The sequence below is a fragment of the Telopea speciosissima genome, chromosome 1, assembly GCF_018873765.1.
Source record: "Telopea speciosissima isolate NSW1024214 ecotype Mountain lineage chromosome 1, Tspe_v1, whole genome shotgun sequence".
Classification (NCBI taxonomy): domain Eukaryota; kingdom Viridiplantae; phylum Streptophyta; class Magnoliopsida; order Proteales; family Proteaceae; genus Telopea; species Telopea speciosissima.
In genome coordinates, this window is record NC_057916.1 from 5,796,995 (window position 1) to 5,824,774 (window position 27,780).

The 27,780-nt window shown below is 38.3% G+C and overlaps 1 protein-coding gene across 2 annotated transcripts; it reads right to left on the reverse strand.

Annotated features, from left to right (window-relative positions):
• Positions 1-5,182: 5,182 nt before the first annotated feature.
• LOC122648903 (potassium transporter 7-like) lies at positions 5,183-26,843 on the reverse strand. 2 transcript variants are annotated; one of them, XM_043842206.1, is made up of 10 exons: positions 26,453-26,843; positions 22,296-22,524; positions 21,946-22,194; positions 21,730-21,780; positions 15,974-16,234; positions 14,140-14,192; positions 13,703-13,817; positions 10,292-10,546; positions 8,126-8,648; positions 5,183-6,162 (listed from the first exon to the last, which is right to left on the reverse strand). In XM_043842206.1, the coding sequence occupies exons 1-10, from the start codon at positions 26,699-26,701 to the stop codon at positions 5,625-5,627; spliced, it is 2,523 nt and encodes an 840-aa protein (XP_043698141.1). In that variant the 5' UTR covers positions 26,702-26,843; the 3' UTR covers positions 5,183-5,624. The 2 variants fall into 2 exon arrangements, with proteins under 2 accessions (XP_043698141.1, XP_043698142.1); XM_043842207.1 differs by lacking the exons at positions 13,703-13,817; positions 14,140-14,192.
• Between the last annotated feature and the right edge of the window lie 937 nt (positions 26,844-27,780).

The window sequence follows — 27,780 nt, forward strand, 5'->3', positions numbered from 1 at the left end:
GTTTTGAATTTATAGGTAAGAGAAAGGAACGAGAGAGAGAGAGAGAGAGAGAGAGAGAAAACAAAACCGCCAACCAAGACGAAGGGAAGTCAATAACTTCAAACTTGTTTCGTTAACTGACAAATTTAGCCCTGGTTTTCTTCGTTTCTACGAAATGGTACACGCGCTGTAGCCACGTGTAAGAGAAACATTGATAACAAAAAGGGCAAATTAGAAACCTCTCGTGCAGTGCATTTCCTTTAGAGTTCAGACAATGACCGTTTCGGTTCGGATTTCCTTCCCGCGAAAGGTTATCCGTCACACCGGTGGGTGAAACCGTAAAAGTATCTTTGAGCTGACATCATTAACCCTTAATTTGTCTTTATTTACATGTATACCCTCAACCTTTTATCTCTCGTGTGACGGACTGGTATGCCCGTGATTCTCGGATTCAAGATCGTCTCCAAGGAGCAGGGAACGCCCAGGGCGTTGCCAGCCATTGGGTTGTGCTGCACACATCCCTAGGTATGCATCGAGATGTGTGCAACACAGCTCAACCGTTGGATGCCTCCTTGCAGCACTCTGGGCGCACGCCTCCCTAGAGATGAGCTAAATTCGTGATTCTCTCTTCTTCCCTTTTTTTTATTTTTTTTGGATAGTACTCCTTCCTTTTCACGCAATAAAATAGGGCGGCCTGCCCTTGGGTAAGACGTAAGTATGTTAAAGTTTAGCTTGAACCGGTTGGATTGATCAAAATCGATCAGTTCAGTTCAGTTCAGACCGAATCAAACTGATCTCTTATTAGTTTGGTTTTGGGTTGCGGTTTAATGGAATTGGTAAAACTTAAACCAAATCGAAATGATTAAATGTATTGACCATAATCGAAATAGAAAATTAGACCAAACATGATGCAAAAATTGAGACCAAACCGATAGTACCCGATAAGAGATCAAAAAAAAAAAGAAGAAATTTCTCATTAATTTTTTTATGGGTTTTTTACAATTATCATCTCAAAAACTTTCATATCTACTATTACCCTCCCAAAAAAAACTTTCAAATAACTATTACCCCCCATGGTGCAAACTAATTACTAAATGGTCCCCTTAACGGTGGGGGTTAGTAGTGATACAAAATCCTTGTCACGGATTTTCTAGGACGAAAATGCCCTTTTGGGGGTGGTAATTGTAAAAAATCCTGATGAAAGTCTTCTCCTTCATCGTCTCCTTCTTCTTCTTCCTCCTCTGCAACCCCAACCGAACTTGACTAAACATTCATCCTTCCTAATCCCTACACCTGCTTCGAATCTTCTCCAAGAAGGAAAAACCCACAACAAAGAATTTCTCATCTCGATCTAATTATAATTTTTTCACAAATTCAGAGCAACCGACGTTCTTCGCACTCTTCTGCTATGAAGAATAGAAATCAAAGAAGAGCAAGAACAGGAAAGAAGAGCTCTTTCCACGATGATGAAAGCAAACGGTAAGCCTCCTTCTCTCTTCTGTAGTCTGCAATCAATTTTTTAATTCTCTATATATCTTTTTCCCCTTTTCATTTCTTGAAGGAACCCTAATCTGGGCTCCAATTCTCAGCCTTTTCACAGATTATTATCACGAATGGATCGACCGTCTCAAGAATACCATTCTTCCCCAGCTTCGTCGCTCCATGTCGTCTTCTTCAGCGAGCCTCCTCTGCACCCACGTCGATATTCTCTACCGCCATTTCCTAGACTATTACGAAGCACTCGACCTCGCCGCCTTTGAAGATGTCTCTCAGATTCTCTACCCAGACTGGCGCAATCCCATGGAACAACCCTTTCTCTGGTTCGGCGATTTGCACCCAAATCTCTTCACCAATCTCCTCAGATCTATCTCAAGCTCTCTGCAGATTGATGAAACTTGTTGGAAATTTTTCAAAGTTCTGAGAACTGGAATTTTTTCCGTCTAAAACCTCTATTTCTTCTTTCAGTTTTAGCTTTATGTGAGACAGCTTCTTCTTTGCTGGCATTTACTGTGTTTTTATTTTAAATGCTAGGGTTTTATTCCAGAAATGGCGATTTTAAATGCCGTTTTGGATCTGTGAAGTACTTAGGCTGTCTCTGTTTGCCATTATATCTTCTTTTTTTTCTGTTATAGAGCGAGGAGGAGCATTTTATTCCTGTCGCTGTAATAGGATTTTAACTTTTCAGCTCGGTTTGGGTGAGCATTTTGTTAAGAAAAATCTCTGAAGCTCTCCTGCTATTGATTTCTGAAACTTCGGAGAGAGAAAATGGTGGATTTGTTGCAGAGCTCAACTAGAAATAGGTTTCAGACGGCCGTGTGGGCCGTGAAACTCGGTTTTCTTTTCATCGGAATCGTGGCCTGAGAAAAGGGCTTCAACGGCGGCACCTCTCTATCCTTTTATACGGCGGAAGAAATCGTGGCCTAAGAAGAGGGCTGAGATGAAGTTCTTCTTCCTCCGGTTTGCTGCAACAGGTGAGGTGGAGAGGATGAAGTGAAGAGGGTGAAGTGAAGAGGGCTGAGACGAAGTTCTTCAAAAGGTTTATTTCATTTTTGACCAAGGGTATTTTCATCCTAGAAAATTCATGACAAGAGTTTTGTATCAATACTAACCCCCACCGTTAAAGGTCTGTAATGGTGGGATCCATTTAGTAATTAGTTTGCGCCATGGGGGGTAACAGTTGTTTGAAAGTTTTTGGAGGATAATAGTAGATATGAAAGTTTTTGGGATGATAATTGGACAAAACCCTTTTTTTATTTATAAATGTAAATCCGAAACCAAAATATACTAAATTTGATAGTAACCTGACTACAAACTAATACAAAAAACTAATAAGAAATCAAACCAAACCGATCAAAATCAACAAGAGGGGTTATATTGAACATTTCACTGTTTTGGATGAATAGTGAGTAACTTCCATGCAGTTACTTGAAGCTTTGGAAATAAACAGATTAATTAACCAAAATTTTTAGTGCACGATATCGGGACTGGTATCGATCGCTGTTGATATTGGTACGGATACCCATATGGATCGATCATATCAAATCAGATCAGATACTTTTTCCCCTTAAGATACGGATACTGAGTTTTGTTTTACTATTTTGCTTTCCCTTGTTATGATACCACCAATATGGCCGATCTGATCCCAATACTTATATCCTTGGATAAACCATGAATACTGTGAACCAGAATCTTTGGTGAGAATTTGTGTATGATATTATAAGATTTTTTTTTCCATTGAACAAACACATGAGGTGTACCATCACATCAAGAAAGAAGGGTATAGAGGGGAGGAGGGAGAAGAGTAGTACTTTTGGAAGAAAAACAAGTCTTGTCTTATCCCAATTAAATGGGGTCAGCTACATGGATCTTAAAGAAAATAAAATAGTAGAGATAAAAGGATCGCAACAACAACAATAACACATCAGACTCAAACAAACTAACTAGGGTTGGTTACATGGATCCTTTCCCTCCAATCAGCTCTATTCAACATCGTATTTGAAACAAGACCTAAACTATGCATGTCTTTCCTCAGCAAGGATTATTTTAGGCCTACCCTATCTCTTTCAGAACCTTCAATCTGAATCAAGTCACTCCTTCAAACTAGAACATCTGAAGGCCTCCGTTGAACATGGTCATACCACCTTAAATGACTTTCCCATAGCTTGTCTCAAGATCCTCATCTCTCCTTATTTAAGTCAAAATCAGTCCAATCTTCCCAGATGAAAGAATTTTAAATGAGTATAGGAGTGAATTTATATTGGCAGTTTGAATCATTAAGTCGTCTGATATCTCAAATTTTAATCCATACGCTTACCAAAAGAGTTTATTGATCTGAATTCTCACCATTCAGGAATTTTTCAACTCTTGAGAAAGAGGCATGAAAACTATATATGAAAGTTTTTCTAATCAGTAGTTTGTGGATCTAATGACTCTAATATTATTTCAATAGTTTGGAGAGGAAAGACATGCGTATCTTAGGCTTTATATTAAGTATAACCTCGAATAGAGCTGATTGGAGGGCAAGGATCCATATAGCCGAACTTATTTAGTTGAGATAAGAATAAGTTGTTGTTGTCGAAAATCAATTATATGAATTATCCTTTTACAAATTATAAAAGTTGGATTTGATATTTGCACTTATATTATAACTTTGATGATAACATTTCATTACCAATGACAAATATCATTTATAGCCTATCAACATCTTTATAAATTTATATTAAAATCCCAATACAATCTCTCTTTCCTTTCAAAATTCTTGTACTTTAGCTTAATGTAGGATACACTTAAAAGATGACTTGGAGATTTATAAGAACAACTCAATCCATTTAATATATACTGATATCATGGGTAGAATTCCACAAGTACCTAAATTAATTTTTCTTTTTTCAAGCATTCAATTTTTAACTTGATATTAACATATATGAATATATAAAATTTACATATAAATCACACAATTAAAGAATTTCTTAGAAGGGCAATCAAAATGTTGCTAGAAAAGAAATAAAAAATTTAGGTACTTTTATATACAATTAACATAAATTTCCAAAAACCTTGTGTAGGCGGCTAAGAAGAGAACTATATAAAAGAAAAAACAAACTTATTTTATATTAATCCTTGATGAAAACAAATTTTATTAGCCTTACCAGTATTTTTGTACACCCAATAAACTGGAATGAAAAATATTGATGTTCACCACTCTTGCCCAACAGTATTTTATACTCATCCAAGTGAGTCTTGGTATGTATCTCCATTTCCATTTACATACTCTGGAAACCAGTCTTCCATGAGGGAGGATATAAAAGAGAAACAATACTACTCTGCTATCTGATTGTCCACTAAAAAAACTTTAAAAAAAAAAAAACAAAAAACAAAAAAAACCTGTAAATCATCGGGTACCCTCCTCCCTCTTCTTTGTTCCTTTTTTAAATTATATGGTCATTTGGGAAGCAGGGTTAGGCAGAAAACTACCAAAAAATATTAGGAAATAGCTTCATCCTATGATAACAAAACTAGTTTCATAATGTCCTCAAATACCAATAAGCTCATTTGAGAAATCATTAGGAAACAAAGTGGTTTATGTTCCCAACTGCAAAAAGAGGCAAGATGATCAACCACTATGATGATTTTACGATTATTCGCTGTGAACATAGCAAAGGTAACAATATAATCAAAGAGGAGAAGTGTCAACAGCTCATAATGATCAGCTCGCTTGTAACAACTTATGCTTGGATACAAAGGAATTTATTTTACTACAAGAAGAGCTACATTTAGGGTTTGGGATGGGGGGGTGCGGGTGGCTAATTCACATCACCTTAAAAATAGTAATTACAAGGTCTACCTATATTTCTCTTCTTACAGTAAACCCTAAATGAAAAACTACAAATTCCAATTAATAGAGTGAGGAAACTTCAGTGGTTGGCATATCCAAACCCATGTTGCATTCAAGTGGACAAGAATAGCAGTAAAAGATCATTCTATGGCACCACATCTGACCTGGACTCTGTTAATGTTGAGTGCTTCAGCACTGAACCAAACAAATTCATTTTGATCCATGGCCCTTTTGAACTCACCACCACAATCAACCTTTTATGTCCAAAAATAGTTGAAATCTTGCATTGGCCCCCTAAATTCAACCTTAGACATCAGACCATGTAGGTCATGCTGACCTGCATCAGATTTGTGTGAGGCACACTCAAATTTGCAATCCCCCTTCTACAGTTCTTTCTCAAAAATGCATAGAAGTAGTTTATGACCAGTTTCTTGATAAACCATGAGTCTTTCCTTGCTCTAATATCTCCATGTCCAAGAAGATAAACAACCCCAGATTCTTTGGCCTTCCGTATGAAGGAGAGCTCCCATTCAAGACTCTGCTCTGTATCAGATACTGATAGGTCTGAGACATGGACCGGCCTCACCTCAGTTGAGGTGCCTACTTCTGAGAAGGTCCTGTCTGAGCAGTTGAAATCAGCCAAAAGTGGAACATTAAGTGAGTAAACACTACCATTGGGAGCAACTAGAACCCTTGAACTAGATGCCTCATCTTCAGACTCCATGTCATCATCCCCATCAGTCTCCAATGACCTCTCCTGAGCTTCACGACGGATGAACTTCCCGAGGCTCTCAATTAGCAACTGCTCAAAAGTCTGATGATTCTCTTTACGCACATCCTTGTAACCGTACCTGTTCATAATGGAAAATGTGAAACAGAAGTTCAAAGGCATTAGGTTCACCAAGAAAAGTGGGTTAATAAAATGCTCAATAAAATAACATTAAAGAAGTCTGCCCCACCAAGGCTGAGGACAATATGAGTGTGGCATCACAATCACTTGACGTTACTTCCACTCCATATTTTTTAAAACTGAACCAAACTGGCAATCATTTTTTTTTTGGTTTGAACCTCCAATTCAGTAATAAGAACCTATGGTCCACACACACACAGACACCTGATTCATTCTCAATGAATTTTATATATTTAAATTGATTTTTTTTTTTTTCAATTTTAAAGCATTATTCGTTCAGACCCATAGGGTTGGGGAGGGGGTGGGCAAGCATTGTTTAAACTGACCCCAGATGCAAACAAGTGGAAAAGTCCATAGTTGTCATAATCAAATCAATGAATCCCAATAAGGTGTTGTTGAATAGGGATTCGAATCATGAATGGTAGAACTCAAAATTATTCCCCAAAACAATTGGAAGAAAATGCAGGAAATTATAGGAAAATATAAAATAAAGGGCACTATCCATATAAGTTAATGCATATCCAATTATCCATTTACTGAAAAACATAGAAGTGTTGTTTGGAAGCTCGTACAGTGATACGGACATTGTACAAGACACATTATATTCCTACATAAACATCCCAATGAAAAGTAAGAGTAACAACCACAAGAAATTAAGAAAACAAAGGAATTCAAAAATCTCTACTAAAACCTCCTCAAAACACCTCCATCTGAAGGTTCTAAATCGGACGAAATAAAGGAAATAAACAGGATCAAAATCCCCAGACCCCGCAGTGGCGAGAGCCTCGTGCACTGGGTACACCTTTTTTCTAAATGGGATCAAATCCCATTGTGTATTGAAAAAAATATCTCCATTTTGTGTTTTAGGGAAGAAAAAGCTTGACAATCCCCGATTCTGGCTAAAAGGAACTCAAAATAGCACTATTGTGACCAAGTTACAGGGGTTAAAGAAAAGGAAAAGAATCGAAAAAGGAAACCAGATAACCCCCCATGGTTCTGCTCCCTTGTTCTTGTAATTTTCTGCTGTACAGTGAAGTTAATGGACTGAACTACAACTTTCTGGAAGCTGTTCACTAACTGCAGCCCCTAAGATCTGAATGGTATTTATCTCCTAACCTGATCTTTAATTCTCGTTCACCTATTTTTATGCTATAGTTCTCTGTATTGGCAGAGTTGCTGTCTTAACATGAATGTTGGCTGAAATTCTAGCTATGCTTAATCTTACAATTTTGGGGATTCTTGAAGGTTCATGCATTTAGTATTTGAGTAAGTGCTGCCTGAATTTGACCCCATGTAGTATCTCTCTTGCTGTCTATCTCACGTATGCATTCTATGTATGTTGCTGCCAGCCTAACTAGACAATCTCTAGGTGTATTTGGAACCTACCTTAGGCTAGGATTGTTGCCCTTGTAGGAAAACTTAGTCTCTAGGTTTTATCCTACATCAAAAACGTTATCTCCAAAAGAAGGTACCCAAGTAATCTAGTAATAGCATCCCAACCCCCACCCCACCCCCCCACCCCAAAAAAAAGAAAAAAGAGAGAGGCTAATCTACAATGAGAGCTCAATTGGTGTACAACCTATTTTTTGTTCTTTTCTATACATCACCTCTTAGGCATAACCAAATCCTTCAGTAACCCACAAAGAGTTTTGATTGCTTATTTTGATCAATTCAGGCAATACTCATTTCAAGAGTTAGTCCAATCCCAACACAAAATAATACAATGAAAACATATTTTCTATGGATGGTTGGTGATTAAGGACAATGAAGCCCAAATCCTCCATGACCCAAAAATTAATGATGGTAAACTCTAATGATGTTTTGATATATTTTCTATGATGAATCAATTCAAGGATCAAAATCCACAGAAGACCTTTATGACTGACTAGTGTCCAGAACAGTACCTAGCAATGCAGCGGAATATGTGATAGCTCTTTGGGCAGACCCGCCGGAACAGAAATCTTTCACTTTGAGGCACTACAGGAACTGGAACATACTTTATGCACACGAAAATGATCATAGAGTGGATTGCAGGAAGAGTGGTCAAGAAATGGCCAAATATTGCTGGTGTACCCTGAACTAGCTCATTATAAAGCAAGCCAATACCAGGAGCTCTAATTGTCCCAAGGTTGCAACCAAGCTCCCGCAACAGATCCATTGACATCTTTTGTTTGACTTCAGTTTCATACTTGAGCTTGCTCCCATAATTCCAGATGTACATTATCAAAAACAAAATTGCCCCAAAAACCAATATGACCCAACTTCCATCTCCCACACTCCATAAAACTGAAGAGTAGAAAGTCAGTTCCAACCCGAGGAAGAAAACCAGAAAACTCAGCACAATGATGATATTTATCTGCCATATAAGAAGCATAACAATGGGTAACAAGATTGTTGTGGTCATCATCACCCCAAGCTCCGTAATGCCTGTAAAAATGATTCGCATCAGAAGTGGTTTATTCTTTAATTGACAATTTGAAAGGACAAAAATAACAAGAACCAAGAACTTTACATACGACAGCTGTCAAGACAAGCTGATCTCATGACCAGCCATATGGATGGCTAATCTTGGCAAACCGACTGTTGGATGGGTATTACATGATATAGATCAGCAGGATAGGTACTCTAAAAAGTACCAAAGAAGGAACAAAAAATCACTGAGTCAGAAACTCACTGAGTTGACTCAGTTGAAGGGTGATCTGGTTCACCTAAAACCAGAATCGATGGGACTTTGTCTAGGATTAGTTTTTATTGTTTATTTGTATAGGCTGGAATATTCTTTATAAATTTCATTCCTTTTATTAGTTGGTTTTCTTTCAGTTTTAAATTCGTAGTATGATTAGGAGATCTCTTTTCCAACAACCAGAAGCCGGACTCCCAGTTTGTTTTGATCTGTTTCTTTTATTTGGTTGCTTCTTATTGGCTAGTAACCATTTTAAGGCCAATATGATTCAGCCTTTGCTGTTTCTATAAAAGCTTTGCAATAGTTAAACCCTCCCATCAATTTTACTATGAATAAAGCATGGCTTTTTTGGTTCTTCTTCTGTGTGCCTCACAAACTGGTTGTGAGATTCAACTACCCCATTGGTGAGACTCCAATACTGCTGGTGGGATTCTAGTAAGGCTAGGTGAGAATCCTGGTCATGTCTTCTTCTTCTAACCTTCTTCTTCATTGATTAATCTCCGCAACAGGTCAGTAGTTTCTAATTCTATTCTGTTATGTTCCTGCACATACTATAAATCTGGAAGATTTCATTTCCGTGCTTATCACCATTGCTACTTCAATTCTAATCTCAGACTTTACAAAAAAAAAAAACTTCATTCTGAATTTATTCACAGTTTTACTTTCAGAATCTGACATCAAATTATTGGACTCCTACTACCACAAGGATTTCTGATATCTTCATTTACTTCTTTAAATATTCATTTCTCTTTATTGATCTCTGTTATACTTTTTTACTCGGAATATTGTTCTAGTAAAATTGTTGGGTTTCCCTAATGTTACTGCAAATGTGATTATATTTATTTTCTGCTTAATCCTCTCAGTTATTAGTTATTACTGACATTGATTTTGGTTTTAGAAGTCTGATCTCAAGTAGAATTCTTCTGAAACATGAGATCAGACCTTTGGATCAAGTTCCAGAGATAACTAGAGATTGTCCTACCCTTCTTTTGCATCTCCAGATTGGCGAGGTAACTTTATCAGTGTTGATCTGGTACAATTAATAAGGGTTCTATGATTTCCCATACCCTGAAGTTTTCAGGATCTGAAAATATGGGATGTTAACTAGTTATTGGATGCCTCAGTTCTGCATTAGTTCCTTGGAGAGTTGCCCACAGAACCCACAAAAGCAAATGATGAGGAAGACCATCTCATTGAAAGAAGAGTTTCTCGGTTCAGTTGACAGGAAGCCTAGCGGTGCAGCTTGGGTACCTTGGATTAACCCTTTGTTTTAGATACATCAATATAAACAAGCGTACAGACCTATATATATTTAGAAGAAAAAAACACCAAAACCAAGAAAGGAAGGGGCGAAATAGATAGAGTATTATAGTTAACTTTAGATTACCATATGCATTTCCGATCTCATTTATGCTTGAAAAGCTGCAGACAAGCACCACGCAGGATACCAGTAGAAACCAATTAATGACTGGAATGTAAATCTGACCCATCAACTTTCGAGAAGTGTGAATGATTTTAAGGCGAGGAAAACAACCAAGCGCTGTTGATTGTTTTATGCATGAAAATGTGGCTGTTGTCATTGCTCGACTAGCAATCAATGCAGCAATAGTAGCTATGAAAAAGACTGGCCAGAATGCACCACCTGTGAAAGCAAGCACACGATATGAGCATATGAATATTTTTTGGAGACATGCTGGAAATTTGTACAAAAATATATATTATTAAGCGCAGACTACACACTTCAAAAATAGGCCAGGCACCTTTATTTTATGAGAATGAGTAGTTTCGGGTATGAAACATTTCTGTTGAAGTACTGTTCATGTGACACTGTTCACGTGAACAGTGATTTGGTTGATATGTGTATCTTCTATTTTCCTAGTCCTAGTTGGAGACCTAGTTTCTAATTATGTCAAGTCATAATTCTACTGTGAGTTGTTAGTCTTAATTTCAGTTTGAGTTGTTAGTTCTAGTTCTTTTCCTATTGTAACTTGGAATCCTATCATGATTAGGAATTCCTAATCTGATTAGGAGTTCCCCTTTCTATTGTAATTTGAGATTATAAATACAAGCATTATGAGGGAGACTGATAAGTTTAACAGTTTTCTCATCTTCCTCATCTTTTCTTCTCTCTAAAGTTTCTGGTTACAGGTCCTAGGTTTTCTACATGGTATCAGAGCTAGGCAACCAGTGACTGATTCTCTCCAAGATTGCCGTTTTGAGAGTCAGTTTGGGTTTCTGGTTTGAAGAAGAAACCCCTAGTTCAAAGAAGAAGAAGAACTAGGGTTCCATGTTCTGAGTTCGTATGACTTTCGTATACTGCTGGTGCTGAATTATTTGATTTTACTCTGGTTTGCTACTGCTGGTTCCATCATTGATGTGCTACTGCTGGTTCCATCGTTGATGTTTGAATATCTCTATTGAAGATTTATTCAATTCTGAAAACTCTACATCAGATTTCAAATCTGATTTCTGCTCTTCTACTGAGATGCGTTGCAGACTACATACTGATTTGTTGATCGATTAATGAGGAACCTGGTTCTGGGCTGTAGTTGCTTTTGAAGAACCTGCATTCGTTGAAGGTACAAACCCTTTTGTTTTTTCTCTCGATTTGACGGTGATCGAGGGGCTGAAGTTCACGACCTGCCCAATTTTTGCTCAGTTTCTCTTTGCTTGTCGTGAGGAAGACGAAATCTTCTTCACTGTTCTCGTTCGCTGGTTGTTAGAGGTTTCTGATCTCCGCCGGTCTTGAATCTGGTCTCTGACGCCTCCTTTCCCTGGTTTCTCGGTTGCAAGGTTGAAGCCGTTCTTTCCCAGATTTCTCGGTTGCAAGGTTGAAGACGCAACCTTCTTTGTTTTTTTTTTATTTTTTATCTTGGGATTATATGCTGATCGAACTCGTCATTGTCGCTGCTGCTGTGTGGTTCGATTGGCTCAATTGATGGACTTGAAGGTGTCTTCTTGGAATCATGGTATTTCTGTTGGAATAGTAAAAGAATTCTTCATTGCTTCCTCTGATGTGATTGATTTCTTCGCTACTTTCTCTGATGTGATCGAGTCATGAGGTTGAAGACGGTACTGTTGGTTAATTCCTTATCTCCAATTCTGCTGCTTCTTTCATTCACTTTGGTCCTTATTTTATTTCCCCTTTCAAGTCTATCCCTAGTTAATAATTGGTAATTCCTTTTGTATCCTTTTCTTTAATCTATCATGAGACCCTCCTCTGGTTGGTTATTTACAGAACTGCCATTACCTTTTTAATACATTCTCCTATTTGACTACCCAATTGACCCTTGCAAAATTCTGGTTTATTTACGGAACTGCCATTACCTTTTTAATACATTCTCCTATTTGACTACCCAATTGACCCTTGCAAAATTCTGGTTAGTTACGGAACTGCCATTACCTTTTTAATACATTCTCCTATTTGACTACCCAATTGACCCTTGAAAATTCTGGTTTATTACCAGTTTGCCCTTTGGCTTGGATTGTATTTAAAAGTGGATTTCCACCAAATTACAGTCATGCCATCCTTTTTTCCAACACCGTTCCCTTTCAATAATTCTAATTCATATCCCAAAACATACCTTTGGCATATACCCATAACCCCTTTGGAAGTTCATGGTATTTTCTAATTTGCCATTTCTTCCTTTTCCATTACCCTTAGCACCTCTTGGAAAAATTTGGAATATTATGTTTTTGCCTTATCTCTTACATCATCTCTGTTATGTCCACGTGTACTACACGTGAGGGGGGATTATGTACAGTACACCTACAAACATTGCAGAACGCAAAACTTGCAGGAACATTGGTGCAAAACATAGAAGATCAGTGTTTTCCACCATTGCTATTGGGTATCCTTGTTATTGGGTTGAGTTTGCCGTAAGGGGGAGATTGAAGTATTGAAGAGTATTGAAGATATTTGGTTGTTGCCTATTTGAGGACTTTCAGTTGGGTTGATACAGTGTTTTTCCGCTACCTAATTCAGCTCGTTTCCGCTACTTGCTGCTCTAGCTATTTAACTTCAAGATTTTATGTCATTACGACAATCTGAGATTCATCACTGGTTAGCTATTGAAGATCGTTAAAAGCTGCCTTTTTTTGGAAGAAATTCTAGTCCCGGTTTGCTGATCATGTTTGTCCAGGTTTTGAAGATCAATTATTTCAAGTTCTTGAAGGTTTATTTGGGAGCTACATTCATCTGTCAAACTGGATTCTGCTGCAACTTAGTTTCTTCTCATTTTGTTCAAGTTGGGCATTAATACCTTGTATGCGCCAACTTGAGGGGGAATGTTTGCATTATTATGGAGTTCTTTTTTTTTTCCTTTTAGTTCAAGCTGGATCTTCTTTCTTTACTTATTTGTATAATCCAGCTTGAGGGGGAGTGTTGAAGTACTGTTCATGTGACACTGTTCACATGAACAGTGATTTGGTTTATATGTGTATCTTTTATTTTCCTAGTCCTAGTTGGAGTCCTAGTTTCTAATTATGTCAAGTCCTAATTCTACTGTGAGTTGTTAGTCTTAGTTTCAGTTTGAGTTATTAGTTCTAGTTCTTTTCCTATTGTAACTTGGAATCCTATCATGATTAGGAATTCCTAATCTGATTAGGAGTTCCCCTTTCTATTGTAATTTGAGATTATAAATACAAGCATTATGAGGGAGACTGATAAGTTTAACAGTTCTCTCCTCTTCCTCATCTTTTTTTCTCTCTAAAGTTACTGGTTACAGGTCCTAGGTTTTCTGCAATTTCATATTGGTCAGTAGTCAGAAACTCAAAATGCAAGGCATTTCAAGCTTACTTGGAATGGAATAGAAGAAAACTTGATCAGATACAGTTAAGTTCTCCATGAGGTACGCAGCTTGACCTAGGTATCCCAACAGAAGGCAAGGCAGAACCAGAAACACAAATGTGAGCTGCAACAAACATCAACAAAACAATCAACACATGTTTCCTTTTAATACAATTATTGTATACTCATTCCAAAGAGGGAAAAGAACAAGAAAGAACATATTTCTTTTTTTGTCTTCCCCACCCCTCCTTGGGAACCAATCTCACTAATTGTTTGGGGTTCAACCAGAAAAAAAATATGGTCTACAGAACAACAAAAGAAGCCGCCGGAACAAAAAGGCCCCATAAATTGTAATATCAACTACTATATACACCAAATAGATGATCAAGCAACATTTTCCCCCTTTTGCTTGGTAGCAAATGCATATTTATTTTGCACTGCTTTACCTGAACTGATCTGACTGAAAAGTAGCAAAGATCTGCAAACATAGCCTCTGAACCTGAAACATAATTAATTGATCATCAGTCATCCTAAAGGAAAGGGTGCAATGGGAGGAAGAGAACAGTATCTTTCAGTACTTAATAAATTCTATGATGAATTTGACTGCATCTGTTGATTAAAAGACAAATTTGTGAAATTTTACAGGAAAAGCTCCACTATACATTGCCAATGTTATTTTAAAGTAAGAATCCAAGTTTAAACGGCCTGGCATTGAGCCTCTTAAAAAAAATCAACAGAACTAAGATTTTTCAATAGAAAAATAATTTTCAAAGTAGTTGTTCAGTTCCAGTCTGTACGGACCTTATCTTACAGTCAATGCCTTCAACAGGAATTAGAGCACAACTTTGGCATAGATGATTAGCACTGCTTTTTTTTTTATCACACCTCCGATGCAGTACCGGAAGGTACCATAATGTCCAACTTTCAGGAACTTCATGATTTTAAATAGTGACTGTTATCTGAACAACTACTAAACAGTTTCCAATCACAAAATAAACAAATAAATTTGAAAGGACATGGTTTCTATAGAAGAGCATGTGTAGAGAGGTCAACCCTTGAGATGATTTTCTCCACTATTGGAAGTTTACTCACTTTACCCTTGAGTCAAGTGTTAAGTTTCATTGGAGAACTACGACAACACATAGCACAATCAACAGCTCTATTTAATCAAGATTCAAATGGTTGGGAAAAGTTTCAATACATGGTGGGCCATATGTTGTTGCTTTGAAACTCGACAGATAGCCAATCCACATGGTACACTGTCTATGAACTGTTACAAAACAATCGCCACATAAGCAGTGATTTGACAGCTGAAAATACAATGATAGAAAATTTCACCACATGGTCTGATGCAGAATTCCAGCAAGAAGAGATGATGGACTTGTTGATTTGGGTTTGGTTTAGTTTTGGCGTCCAACTGAACCTATGGTTCAAGTTGGATTTGGTTTAGTGTGCTGCCTCATTTTGGAAAAAAGCCCTTGCTATTGCTGGTCCTGCCCCAGATGATCCTAATCCTTTTCCAGGGAGTGGCTTGGATGGACATGTCTTTCTCAGGCAGCTCAATTTGTGACTCAGTGGGCAAGCTTGTGTTTGGTGCTACTATTTATCATATTTGGATGTAGCGGAATCTTTGTAGATGGACCTCCAATTCTCGTTCCTTAGACTCTATTTGGAAAGCCATATTTTTTTATGTGAGCTCCAAGCTTCACTTGTTCCCTCACAGACCAGTAGTTGACTCCCCAAGGAACAGGCATATTGTGCTCTCTCTCTCTTCTTGTTTCTTCTTTCCCCTCCCGATAGGGCTGGGTGTTGTTATATCCCCCCCCCCTCTTTCCCTGTGTATTCTCCTCCCCCCCCCCCACACACACTCTCCCTCTCCTTTTCAGGGTTTTGGTAATGAATTATTTATTCACCAAAAAAAAACTTTGGGGAAATGAAGACCCTCGGGAGACCTATTAAAACTGTTAATTTGGGGCTTATCAGACTTGTTGCTTGTGAAATAACACCAGTTTACTTTGCTGGTTGTGTTCATATGCAATTCTGCTTGTGGGTGGGATATTGTAACCTAGTTGTTATTAGGTTCATCCAATTATGGTTGGTGACATAGCTGAGTTGAACTATGAAATTTGACAATGAACAGCTTTATCGCAAAGCTATGAATATGACACTCAGGCAAAAGAGAGAGATACCATATTAGATCTTTGAAATAATTTCTGGAACAATTACTAATAAATAACAATATGAATCCCCAAATCCGAATCTCCAGATTGGCATTGTTACCTGTTGCACACAGAAGACAACCCCCAAGGGACAACCAAGCATGGGTTGAGTTCCTTTTGAAGAAGTAATAGATGTACACGGGATTAAAAGCCCGAAACACACTTCTACCATATTTTATTAGGTTGTAGACCCCAATTCCCCCAAGGGAACAAAACCATATGAATAAAGCAGGGCCTACAGCAAGTCCTACTTTGCTTGTCCCAAACTTCTGTACGCTGAACAAAATTATCAGAAATGCAACTGAAATCATCACCACCTGATCTGCACAAAATTGGAGGAAACATTTTATTAATATGACCTCCTTGTAGCCAAAGAATTGCAATCAATTAGGAATATAAGTGACTCACATATATGGTTTGGGGAAGGCAGAAGAATAGAAGATTAGCAATCCAACACATCAGAAAACTTCAACAGTGTATAATGAATACAGAGCATTTCAACATATAATCCAGTTAGACAACTTGCCAAATTAAATTGATCCAAACATTTAGATAACAAGACCAACAACTAGGGCCATGACAAATGAATGTCTAGAAACGGTAACCTCATTTCTAGGCCTATTTTGTGTCTCCTAAGAGTGCCAGAAGTTATAACAGCACCAAAGAATATTTTAGCTTAGGGGTGCAACCAGGCTGGGCTGCACCTGTTTTTTTCTAAATCCAGCCCGACCCTAGGCCCCTTTAGCTCAGCCCAGGCCCAGCCCAGTTCCAGCACTGCCGGTCTCAGATCAGCCCAGCCCGACTCTGAAAGCCCAAGGTTGACCAGGTTGGGCCAGGCTTTAGCTGCCCCTGTTTCTACCATTTCCTAAGCTTGTCTACTCCCCCCCCCCCCCCCCCCAAAAAAAAAAAAAAGAAAAAAGAAATGGGACATCACCAATACCAATCATCCTAAACTATGTTGTTAACCGGTTATAACAATTCAGGAAAATATAGACCAATAACAGATCAACATGTAAATATAGACATTAAAATAAAAAATAGCTTTCATAAACAAACTTCGAAGTTTTTTCAAGCAACGTGGATCAGGTTTATGTCTAAGTTACATAAATCTAATTCACTTTATTTAATATTATATCAGTGAAAATAAATCTAACTTAATAAATCTCATCCTAGCATTAATATAGAAGTAGTTCAACTAAGAACCACTCTACAGTAGGATCAGTGATAGGCCAACATTATATTCCAGCAACAATGGTTTCTAGTTGAATGATGAACAAATCAGCAGTATTCTTACAATGAATTAGCACCAGTCAACAGCAGATTCAGCAGCAGTATTATCCAGTTTATAGATCTTCAAACCAGCAACAAAATAAACATTCAAGCAGGTATCGATTGGAGGAAGAAAAAGATTAAAAGGGATAAGGGTTGGATCTAGTCTCTCGCTCTCACCTGAGGTATCTCACCTCTCAGGAATCTCTCCCACTTGACTGCCTCTCACAGGGTTGGAACAAGTTCTCTTTCTAACTCACCGTTGGCTGCTGAATACAGCCTCCTACCTTTATTTATAATATCAATTGATTACAGTCATGGTTTACTTCCGTGGTGGAAGGGAAATCCCACACAAACTAGAATTTTGACAAAGTAAATCTAATTTATGTAGTTAACTGAAATAGAAAGAGTCCAAGGAATAAAAACTACTAATTACATAAACAAATCTAACTAAATAAAGAAACTATATTAAAGCTACTATAAGTCCCTCACGCAAGGACTAGATAAGATATACATTTAAAATCCAAAATTATAGGAAACCATCACATCTCTAAGCAGCTGGGCCCCACCAGAAAATCTCTCACACAATATGGCTTCTTGGCAGCATCTTTCTAACATGCTGGGATAATGGGGGATGAACCTGGACAGGTTATTATTGGTTTCTCTAACCACCATCAATCCACATCAACTCTCCCCATCTTGAAAAAAACTCGTCCACAAGTTTGGTAGGGATGTCGAATCAGACTTGCACAATCATCCTTCAATGGGAAGTAGATTTCAGCAACCGCTGATCTTGTCTACCGCCCCTCCTTAGATCTGATACCAAATAATGTAGAAGTAGTTCAACTAAGAACCACTCTATAGTAGGATCAATGATAGGCCAACAGTAGATTCCAGCAACAATGATTTCTAGTTGAATGCTGAACAAATCAGCAGTATTCTTCCAATGAATTAGCACCAGTCAACAGCAGATTCAGCAGCAGTAGTCTCCAGTTTATAGATCTTCAAACCAGCAGCAAAATAAACACCCAAGCAGGAATCGATTGAAGAAGGAAGAAGAAGATAAAAAGGGATAAGGGTTGGATCAAGTCTCTCACTCTCACCTGAGGTATCTCACTCTCATAAGGTCTCTCACCTCTCAGGAATCTCTCCCACTCAACTGCCACTCACAGCGCTCATGGTCGATAGATCAAGTTCTCTTTTCTTACTCAACGTTGGCTGCTGAATACAGCCTCCTACCTTTAATTATAATACATAATGTAATTCTAGATGGCTGGAATACCAACAAGAACCAATAACCAGGATCTGAGAAGGGTTATGGGAATTGACTAGGTTAAAATAGATGAAATTCTGAAATTGGTTAGGGTTAGATGGGATCTACGGTTTGAAGGTAGGGTTAGGTTAAGTTAATTAAGGGAAGTCTTCCAGTGAAGGTCCTGAGATGTTTTATGGAGGTTGGGTATGTAAACCAAGATGAATATTAAATTAGGGTTTGGATTTCTGGGTTTTGGGAAAATGGAATGTAGGAAAATCTAGGGTTTAAAGTGGTCAGCTAGGGCTAGAACCAGAATCGAGTTTCCCTTATGGTGTGGGGGAAAGATCGATTTTGATAGGTCGGTTAGGCTGGACAGAGTTTAGAGTATGGGGAATGAAGTTCGGGTATGGGGGGGAATGTTAGGGTTAGGTTTAGAAGATTAGAAGAAGAAGGGTTTGGGAATGGGGATGTGAACTTACTTGTTAGCTTAGGGTTCCTTAAACTTGATGCAGAAAATCAGCTACTGAAATCCTAACTTCAACTTTCGGCTATGGCTGAATTTAAACAACTTGAAAGCTTGATTGCAGATTGTAGGAAGATCGTAGGAGAGAGAGGCAGTAAAGGCTATCTCAGCCTGGGTATCTCACCCTCACAGCCTATCTCAGCATTAAATCGTGGGAGGCTCTCAAGAGCTCTTACATATATATAGCCTTATGGCTGGACAAAACTCTAACTCTAACCATGACTCATAACTGAAATAGGAATACTAACTAGGACTTCTAACTAGGATTCAAACTTTCACTACAAATCCTAATTAGAATTACAATTCAATAAAAGACTAAGTTAAAAAAAAAATAACAAATTAAAAATCCTAACTCAACCCACGATTTTAATTGCTGATGTAGGGATTCCCCCACACCTACCCGATGGCTACTCATGCTGGTGTAGGGAAGAATCCCTACACCTGCGGCTGATTTTAGACAGCCAATTTACATCACAACATAACAAATTTATTAAAACTTGAAAATGTACAAAGATGTACAAAGCTCATAGAGCAGAATCCAAACACATTCATAGTTATTAAGGCGACGCCATGGCGTCCAGGCTCCTTGGTCGCCTTGGACGCCTTGCCGCCATGGCAGTGTCGCCTTGACTTTTGCCCCTCTAAAACGCCATGGTCGCTTTCCCGCCTTGATAACTATGAACACAATAGAATGAAAATTCCCCCAAATCATCCAAATTACAGAAACCTTAAAAAACACCCCACCCTATCCCAGCAAAGGAAGAGAATTCCCTGACCGACCCACCCCTATCCACCCCTTCCCAGGAGAATTCATCAGCCATGTCATTTGCTGACCTAAGTTTCCAATTGAACCTTTTCCATCTAGCTTTATAATATTTAAGGTCTCTTCCTCCTTTATTCTACAGATTTCATATTAAATTGGGCAGTTTGAATAGTATAATCAACCTGATAGAAGGATAAACAACTTTGTCCAATAGAGCAATAACGGAAGAAACTCCAATCACTTGCTCAAGAAAAACCTCAATTTTAACCTGTTGCAAAATACCCAAAAGCTCTTGCAAAGGGCCGTACCCAATGCACAAGGCTCCCGCATTTCGCAGGGTTTGGGAGAGGTAGATGGTAGGCAGCCTTACCCCCTTCACGGAGAGGTTGATTCTGAAGACTCAAACCCGCGCCACTGCACTGGCGGTAACGAGACCTTGTGATGCAGATTCATCACCAAAATAGGCTTATTTTATTAGGAATAAGTCTAGGGTTGGGTTCTATACATGTTGGGCCTTTGGTCCCAGGGGTTTTCTATGTAATAAGCCACTTTTATGGGCCTAAAGTAGGGGTACATAGGTTGCATACGGGATTAGCTCTATACTTAGTTTATTTTCATGTTTTGGTGTTTTAAATTGAACGGGTCCAAAGCTAGTTTGAACTGGTGGTTCAATTTAAGCGACTCAAGTCACCTTCTTTTTTATTTAATGTAATTTTGTTTTTCTTTGGGTCCACACCTGCCACGAATTAGTCAAGGGAGGTGATATTAGAGTTAGCCGGCTAGGAGTATTTACACTCCTAGGCTGCATAAGAATTGGGCCTTTGGCCATTATAAATAAAAGGATTCGGTGGGGGAGTTATTCTCACCTCTGAATTTTTTTAAATTGCTATTGCTGCTCTGCAACTTTGTTTCTTCTTTGAAAAATTGCTTTGTATTTGATCAAAGCTGATGGGATTGGTGTTTGATCCAATCGACACCTTGCGGTGTGAAGCCCGGGTGGTTCTTCTGAAGCGCTCTCCTTCAAGTTATTTGAAGATTTCTTTGAAATTCTAGTTAAAGATTCAATTTTTATTCAAGTTTCATCCTCAAACAAGCTGCTGCCAGGAGTAATCTGCAACTACAATAAGTTTGAGACATCCCCATCCCCATCCTTCTTCTTCTAATCCTCTACAACCACAACCCTAGTTTTCCCCTTTGTTATTTTCAGTTTTCCCATACCTTAAATTCCCCACAGACCTAACCAGCCATCAGAACTTCATCAAACTTCAACCACAACACCACCTGCCCATAAGGAGAACTCGATCTCCCTTGCTGCCCATCCCAACCACTGAAACCCTAATTTCCCCCATCTCAAATCAAAACCCAAAACCCTAATTTCTGCCCAGCCCAAACCAACCATCAGAACAGTCTACAAATCTGACTGATTATCCCTCGTACCCTCCTAAGAAAACCATTCAAGTTTGGTTAACTTCTGTCCAGCCAAACCCTAGAAATCCATGTTTTTCGCTTTTCCCAAACACGAAACCCTAACCCTAACTTGTTGCCCATTCAAGTTTACACACTTCCATCCATCAAAACATCTCAGAATTTCACTGATAGACTCCCCTACCTCAACTTGACATAACCCATACATCAAACCCTAACCCTAATTTCACCAAAAACCTTATTTTGACCTAGCCGACTCACCTGTTCATAACAGATCCTGGTTGCCTGGCTCCTAGTTGGTCTCCTACCAATCTAGGACTACATTACCTTGTGCGATGGCCCTCTACCCAAAAGCTCTTGCAAGGACAAAAAAAAGTCCTAAAACATATTCTCCTCCAGAAATTTTTGAAATACTAGAGATAACTGCATAGTTTCAAAGGTGACTACTGCTGCAAACAGTACACCAAAATATGTTTTTGAGCATTAAATTTTTTCTATAACTGAGCACCAGGGAGTGAAAGCAATAAAGGCGATGCAGAATTTTTGCAGACTCATAGATATAATCAATAGATATGGCATCACCTTGCTTAATTCCAGGTATTCCAACCTTTAGACCACCCACAGCTGACATCACTGCATTCAGAAGCAAATAACTTGGAAGATCAAAGGAAAAGTCTTAATTAAGAACGCATGCAAAAGAATAAACCTAAGCACACCTAACATTTGCAGTTATAACATCAATATTTTCCCATGACTCCATAAAACAACTTGAACATGAGGGAGAACAGCTATGAGAACCTGACATTGCTGGAGTAACAACTCCATTGGCTATCACCATAGAAGTACCCAGAAGCACTAACATCAGAAGAAGTTTTTTCAGTGTTAGCGAAGACTCAAGCTTCTCCTTAATTTTCAGTGACCTCTCAAGTTCTGGAGATGGAACTTTTAGCCTGAAACTTGAAATGCGAGCATCAGATGGTTGCTGATTTGGGAGAAGACTGACATTTGCATGCCTACAAATCAATGAATATAAAGCAAATGTACCACCTGCACAAGTCACATACAAAAAAATTAGCTTCACTGGAAGCAACTATTTAAGAGAGAATTTATAAACGAGAAAGCTGATATAAAATGGCATGGTTTCGTACCTTCACCATCATCATTGGCCCAAAGAACAACAAGAATATACTTGATCAGTGATATCAAGATTAAAGTATATAAAACCAGCGACAAGGCTCCAAGAACATCTTCCTCCCCATGAATTGGAGACTTGTTGAACATAACACTGAAGGTATATAATGGACTTGTTCCAACATCACCATATACAACTCCGAGTGTCTGAAAAGCCAGCACGATCTTCCTGCCTATGGTAAAGTCCTGCATTCCGAAACCATTCAGATGGCTCTTCACCCAAAAAGAAAAAGATAGCATATTGCAATATTTCTTTCTCAGCTTATCTCCAACAGAGATTCTCAACCTTGCATTTCCTACGACACAATTTGACAATATCACATTATATACTTAATTTGAAAGGAGTCAGAATATCGATCAAAATTGACAAATTTTGGTGAAATATTCCAGTTTCACCAAGGGTCATAATTGGAAGAATTGGGTCAGAATCAGCAAAATTTGACAAAAGATTTCAGTTTCGCTAGGAGTTGAAATCACACCTTGGATCAACTCCAGTCCACCCATCCTAGGTCCTGTGAAAGCAGGACTTCTACCAGATTATGGCCTTTTCTCATACTTAATTGGATTTCCGGTCACTTGTTTATCAGTGTCATTAAGGCAATACAGGGTCCTTGCCTCCACTTGGTCCAGGCACACCATCACGCCTTGGTCTAGGCACACCAATTCACAAAGGCACTCACATTCTGCGCCTCTGTGCACCTTTTGTTATGCACAAAATACCGGAGAAGCATGCCTCAATGAAGTTGACTCCAGGGACCTTATCATTTTTCTTTTTCTTGTGTAATGCAGGTGTCATATAATTCTTATAAATGGGCTTTTCTGTGAATATGCTCCAAGCTGCATATTTCTTGTTATTCTAACCTTGAATTTGAGTAATACCCTAAATTGCAAGAAGAGAAGAAAACCTCCATGTCTATGACTCTCTCGGTCTTCAATCTCTCATCATCCAGCCAAAGGCAGGTATTTATATAGTTTTCTACCTCCTCTCTTCACTTCTTTTTCTTCTCTTCTTCTTCAACCTCTTCTTTCCCTCCTCCCAGCTGCATATCTGACATCCCTCTACTATTTTTTTTTCCTCCTTTTTATTTTCTCTTTTCTTTCTCTTCTTCTTCCTCCCCTAGTCTTCGGCCAAGACCAGCCCAGGTGCCCTGTTTTAGTTTTTGCATTTTCCCTTTTCTTCCTCATAATTCACACCCTCCGTTTTCTGGCTTAGAGTTAGTTCTACCACACCCCCCCCCACCCCTTTTGTCTCCCTTTCATCAAATCCAAAACAAAGAAGCTGTAACTTTGAAGTTCTTAACCAATCCTAATAGGGTTTTCAAGCCTAGAGAACATAATTGAGGAGCTCTAGCTCAGCTCTGGCTTCCGACTATTACAATATCAAATATTGTTTCGTTTTTGTTTCAATTGTCCTGTTAATTTAATTAGGACTTCTACATGTCCCAGCTCAGGTGAGCCACCTCGCCTTGCATCCTCACTTCATTCAAGCATGCATCTTGCCTTGCACCCTCAATAACACCAAGTTTTATAAAGTACCTTCGACAGAAACACAAAAGAGAGCACAACTCTCTGTTCAAAAAGAGGGGGGGGGGGGGAAGACTCATGAACACAAGAAAATCCAAGAAATAGGTCAATCAAGAGGATCAAAAATTTTAACCCACTACATGTTAGGGTCAATTAGAGCCCAAAATTGTCACCAAATTGTTCCATCCTTGCACAAGAACATCAAGCCTAATGAGGGTAAGAGCACTACAAGTATAGCTGTTACCCAGTTCTGTTGATGAACTCAAAATCATTAAAGTCCAATTTACTTTTCTTCTCCTGCCTCCAAATAGAAAAGCCAATTCCAATAGCAAAAATATCAACTCATATCAAGGATCAGGTTAAGTCCCAATAAAGAAAAACTGCCAAAGTTGAGAGTGATACAGAAAGATGTGATTCATATGGAAAGGATTAAGGAAACCATTTAAAAATACTGCAGGTATTGCAATTGAAAAACTAAACCAAGTCAACAAGTCTCCCAAGGAGTCTTTTCCTGTTTAGGCATCCATCTGATATAATTGTTGTTTCCTTCTTGGAAAGGAGAAAGGTTCACCAATAAAGCCAGAAGATGAACTGGAAAGCAGGGGAGTAAGTTAGAAATGAAGATAACCAATATCTGTGTGGCAAATTGGGTTTTTTTTTTTTTTTTTTTTTGGGGGGGGGGGGGGGGAGGGGGGAGCAGATGAACAGGACACAAGTTTGGCGTGTTAGAAAGGACTTATCAGAGAAAGGCATGGTGAATATCATGATGCTACAGATACTGGAAAATCAATTGAGAGAAGGCCCTACAAACAATTACAAAATTTCCAATTACCACAAAGAAAAATTCACTACAAATGCCACCAGTGACAGCTTAATGGGGCATCAACCCATCTAACAGAGAACTTCAAATGTCACCAAAATTAAATAGAATATAACCAAGCAGATAAAAATTTGACCTATTTTTTCCTTTTTTTAATGACCAAGCGAGATAGAGAGAGAGGGAAGAAAAGAAGAAAATGGTACAAGAAATACAAAAACCAAGAGGAGTGGAAGAAAAGGTCAGAACACTAGAGCAAAAAACATTCCGGAAAAAAAAAAAAAGCGACTAGCATAATCACTCCCTTCCCAACAAGCTCCACAACATCATGAGCTGACAAGTTCATGGAATAACCCAGAGGACGGTTCTGCCAAATAAAGAGTGAGCATGAGAGCCTCCACATACCCCTTACCCGGCTGCATCCATCCAGCGAAACTGTTGGAGTCACTTTCCCCTTTCAACTGACTAATATGTCTATGAGCCAAGCTTGATCGAAAGAAGAGTATAGAAGCTCAGCCCTCATAGAGTCTCCATCATCCACTGGTCCCAAGAATGTAATAACACTCACCCATTACGATCTCTGAGTAAGCATAATACACTCCTCTTATAAGCACATGTCTGAATGACTCAATCCGATCATAGCGTAAAACAAACAATGTAAATCGCCATATGTCAAATGTGGAGACAATGACGAGTGGAAGATGAGTGAGGGGGTTGGGAAGCAGACTACAATGTACAAATTGAAACAGCAAATCCCAGTCCTGTGGTATGGTATTTCATCAATTCACATTCGGCATAATTGTGCAAGTATTACACATAAGAACATGAAACTAATATTGGAAACACAAATTGACCAATATAGAAGAAGGCCAGAGATAGTTTATAAGAGTTTGAATCATGTTTTGCAGTTTCCTCAACATTACAAGTTAATAGACACTGACCATACTGTTAATAATGTAGCTAGATATGTGAACTCCATGGTGCACAAGCCTCTGAGTAAGTTAATTTGAAGTCAATCTATATTCAAAACGTAGACCACTAGTAGAATGGAACCTTTTCGAACATTTAGTATTAGAAGTATTCATGTGTATAAACACAACATAATATAGTCTATCTCATGCAATTCTAGATTCAGCACCAATCAAAAATTTTCAGCAACGTGGATTTCAATCAGTATTTAACTTCTTCGATTGCCATGGAGATGAACCAAAATATTCAAGCAAAGCAATTGGAGACTTCATATGCAAAAGGAACAAATTTGGAACCAGAGCCCAATAACTAGATTATTCTCTCCTGAACTAGAAAAATCTGTCATTGAACCCTTCCCCGTGCACACCAAGTAACATTCCAGTATACTCATTAACACTCACTATCGCAGGTAGCTCTCATGAAGGGAACAGGGTTCAAGCCAACCAGACTTCAGATAAACTACAGGCGATGAATAGAATCAAATGTTCATAAATTTGATGGGGCATAGAAAGAATTAGATCTTACTGCATTCAGTTGTATCAATTCTGCCCCGTCACATGTGGACATGAAAGAGTTGGACAACTAATTCTTTTTTCCACAAGGAAAAACAATTGAGAGACAACAAGTTTCAATCGAATTAACTAGCACATAGCTACCACATTCACAATGAATATTTAAAAACTAAATTCTGTCGTAAGAAATACCAAAGTGAATATTTAAATATCGTGGAGCATAGAGCCACAGACGTAGCAGATCGAAGCCAGAAAATAGGAATGAGCCCCAAAGAGAGAATTTTAGACGTACATCGTCGTCGTTTCTCTGAGCGCCATGGACCTCGAGGGCCTCAACATCGAAGGAATCAATCCGGGGACCCGTCCTGATGAGCCTTTGCTCCGCATTTTCTTCTTCTTCGGAATCGAAACTCATTTGGGGATGTAAATCCTCTTGGTCTTCAGCATCCGAATCGTCTTCATCCTGAAAAACCCATCTCGATTCGGACGAATCCGTGGCAATTAATCCAGCTCTACGCCTCACTGAACCTTCTTCCGCCATTAATTCTTCACTTGCAAGACTTTCACCCAACAGAGAAGCTCAACATGAACTTTAAAACCCTAAACAAGCCCACGTCATACGATTCGGAAATGAAAAACTATGGAGAGATCAGCCACTGAGAAAACCAATCCAGAAATAAAAAATTCCCTGAACCTGACAATTCAGGAACAGAGAATGTGGGATTACGGAACCGAATCTTGCATTAATCAAAGCAATAGTAAGCTATACACGTTTGTTTCCTTCATAAATGCTCCTCCAGTTCGTTATTTTGTTTCTTTGCTTCCGTTATTTCTACATTCCATTCTTCAGACCTGACTAGAGATCGCCAATCTCGGTAATGGTCAAACTCACGGCCCACACAGAAACCACAATCGAGAAAATCCAAGCGAAAAAAATAAATCATTCATAAATGACTTTCTTTTTTCTTTTTTGTTTTGGTAAAGGATTCATAAATGACTTTCTATGTTTGCTATATCGATCGTAATTCTTATATGGATCAAATCTAGAAAGAGACAACATGAACAGTGGCTACGTGATTATCAGAGGCTCTAGTAGCCATGTGAGCCTTCCATCTAGGGGTGTCAAACGGTGTTTTTTTTTTTTTTTTTTTTTTTTAATAGAAATATGTTAGAGAGAGGGAGTTCAGGTTCATCTTAGCTCCAGTCTCTATCATTGATGTTGCCACATCATCAAAGTTCTAACTTTTTTTTTTCTCTATTTAACTATTTTTTGAGAAAATAAGCTTAAGATTCTAGAGGAAAAAATTTCTTTCCCTTAAAATAAGAACCCTTGAAAAAAAGAACCCGTTGACAAAGCTTAAAACGGACTTAAAAAAAATGAAAAATTATTAATGTAACAAGGGTTTCTTATTTATCCAAACATAAGAAGACGTCAACTACCCTTTTGAAACTATAGTAAATGACATAATTGAAAATAACTTTGTAAAGATAATTGTGTAAAATCACATGCACTACTAAAAATAATAAAAATCTAGAACTTTTAACTAGATTTTTTAACAAGGGCTTAAAACGTAATTCAACACAACCCATCTTCCCCAAAATCATCTATCCAACACCTTT

What these genes read in the sequence shown, in the direction of transcription:
- LOC122648903 (XM_043842206.1), bottom strand. Translation starts at nt 26,701, where the DNA reads ATGGCGGAAGAAGGTTCAGTGAGGCGTAGAGCTGGATTAATTGCCACG. An exon ending in AATACCTGGAATTAAGCAAG is followed by an intron (nt 16,235 to 21,729) that starts GTGATGCCATAT and finishes AATTTTGTGCAG; the next exon opens with ATCAGGTGGTGATGATTTCA. An exon ending in TGAGATCGGAAATGCATATG is followed by an intron (nt 8,649 to 10,291) that starts GTAATCTAAAGT and finishes TCATTTTTACAG; the next exon opens with GCATTACGGAGCTTGGGGTG.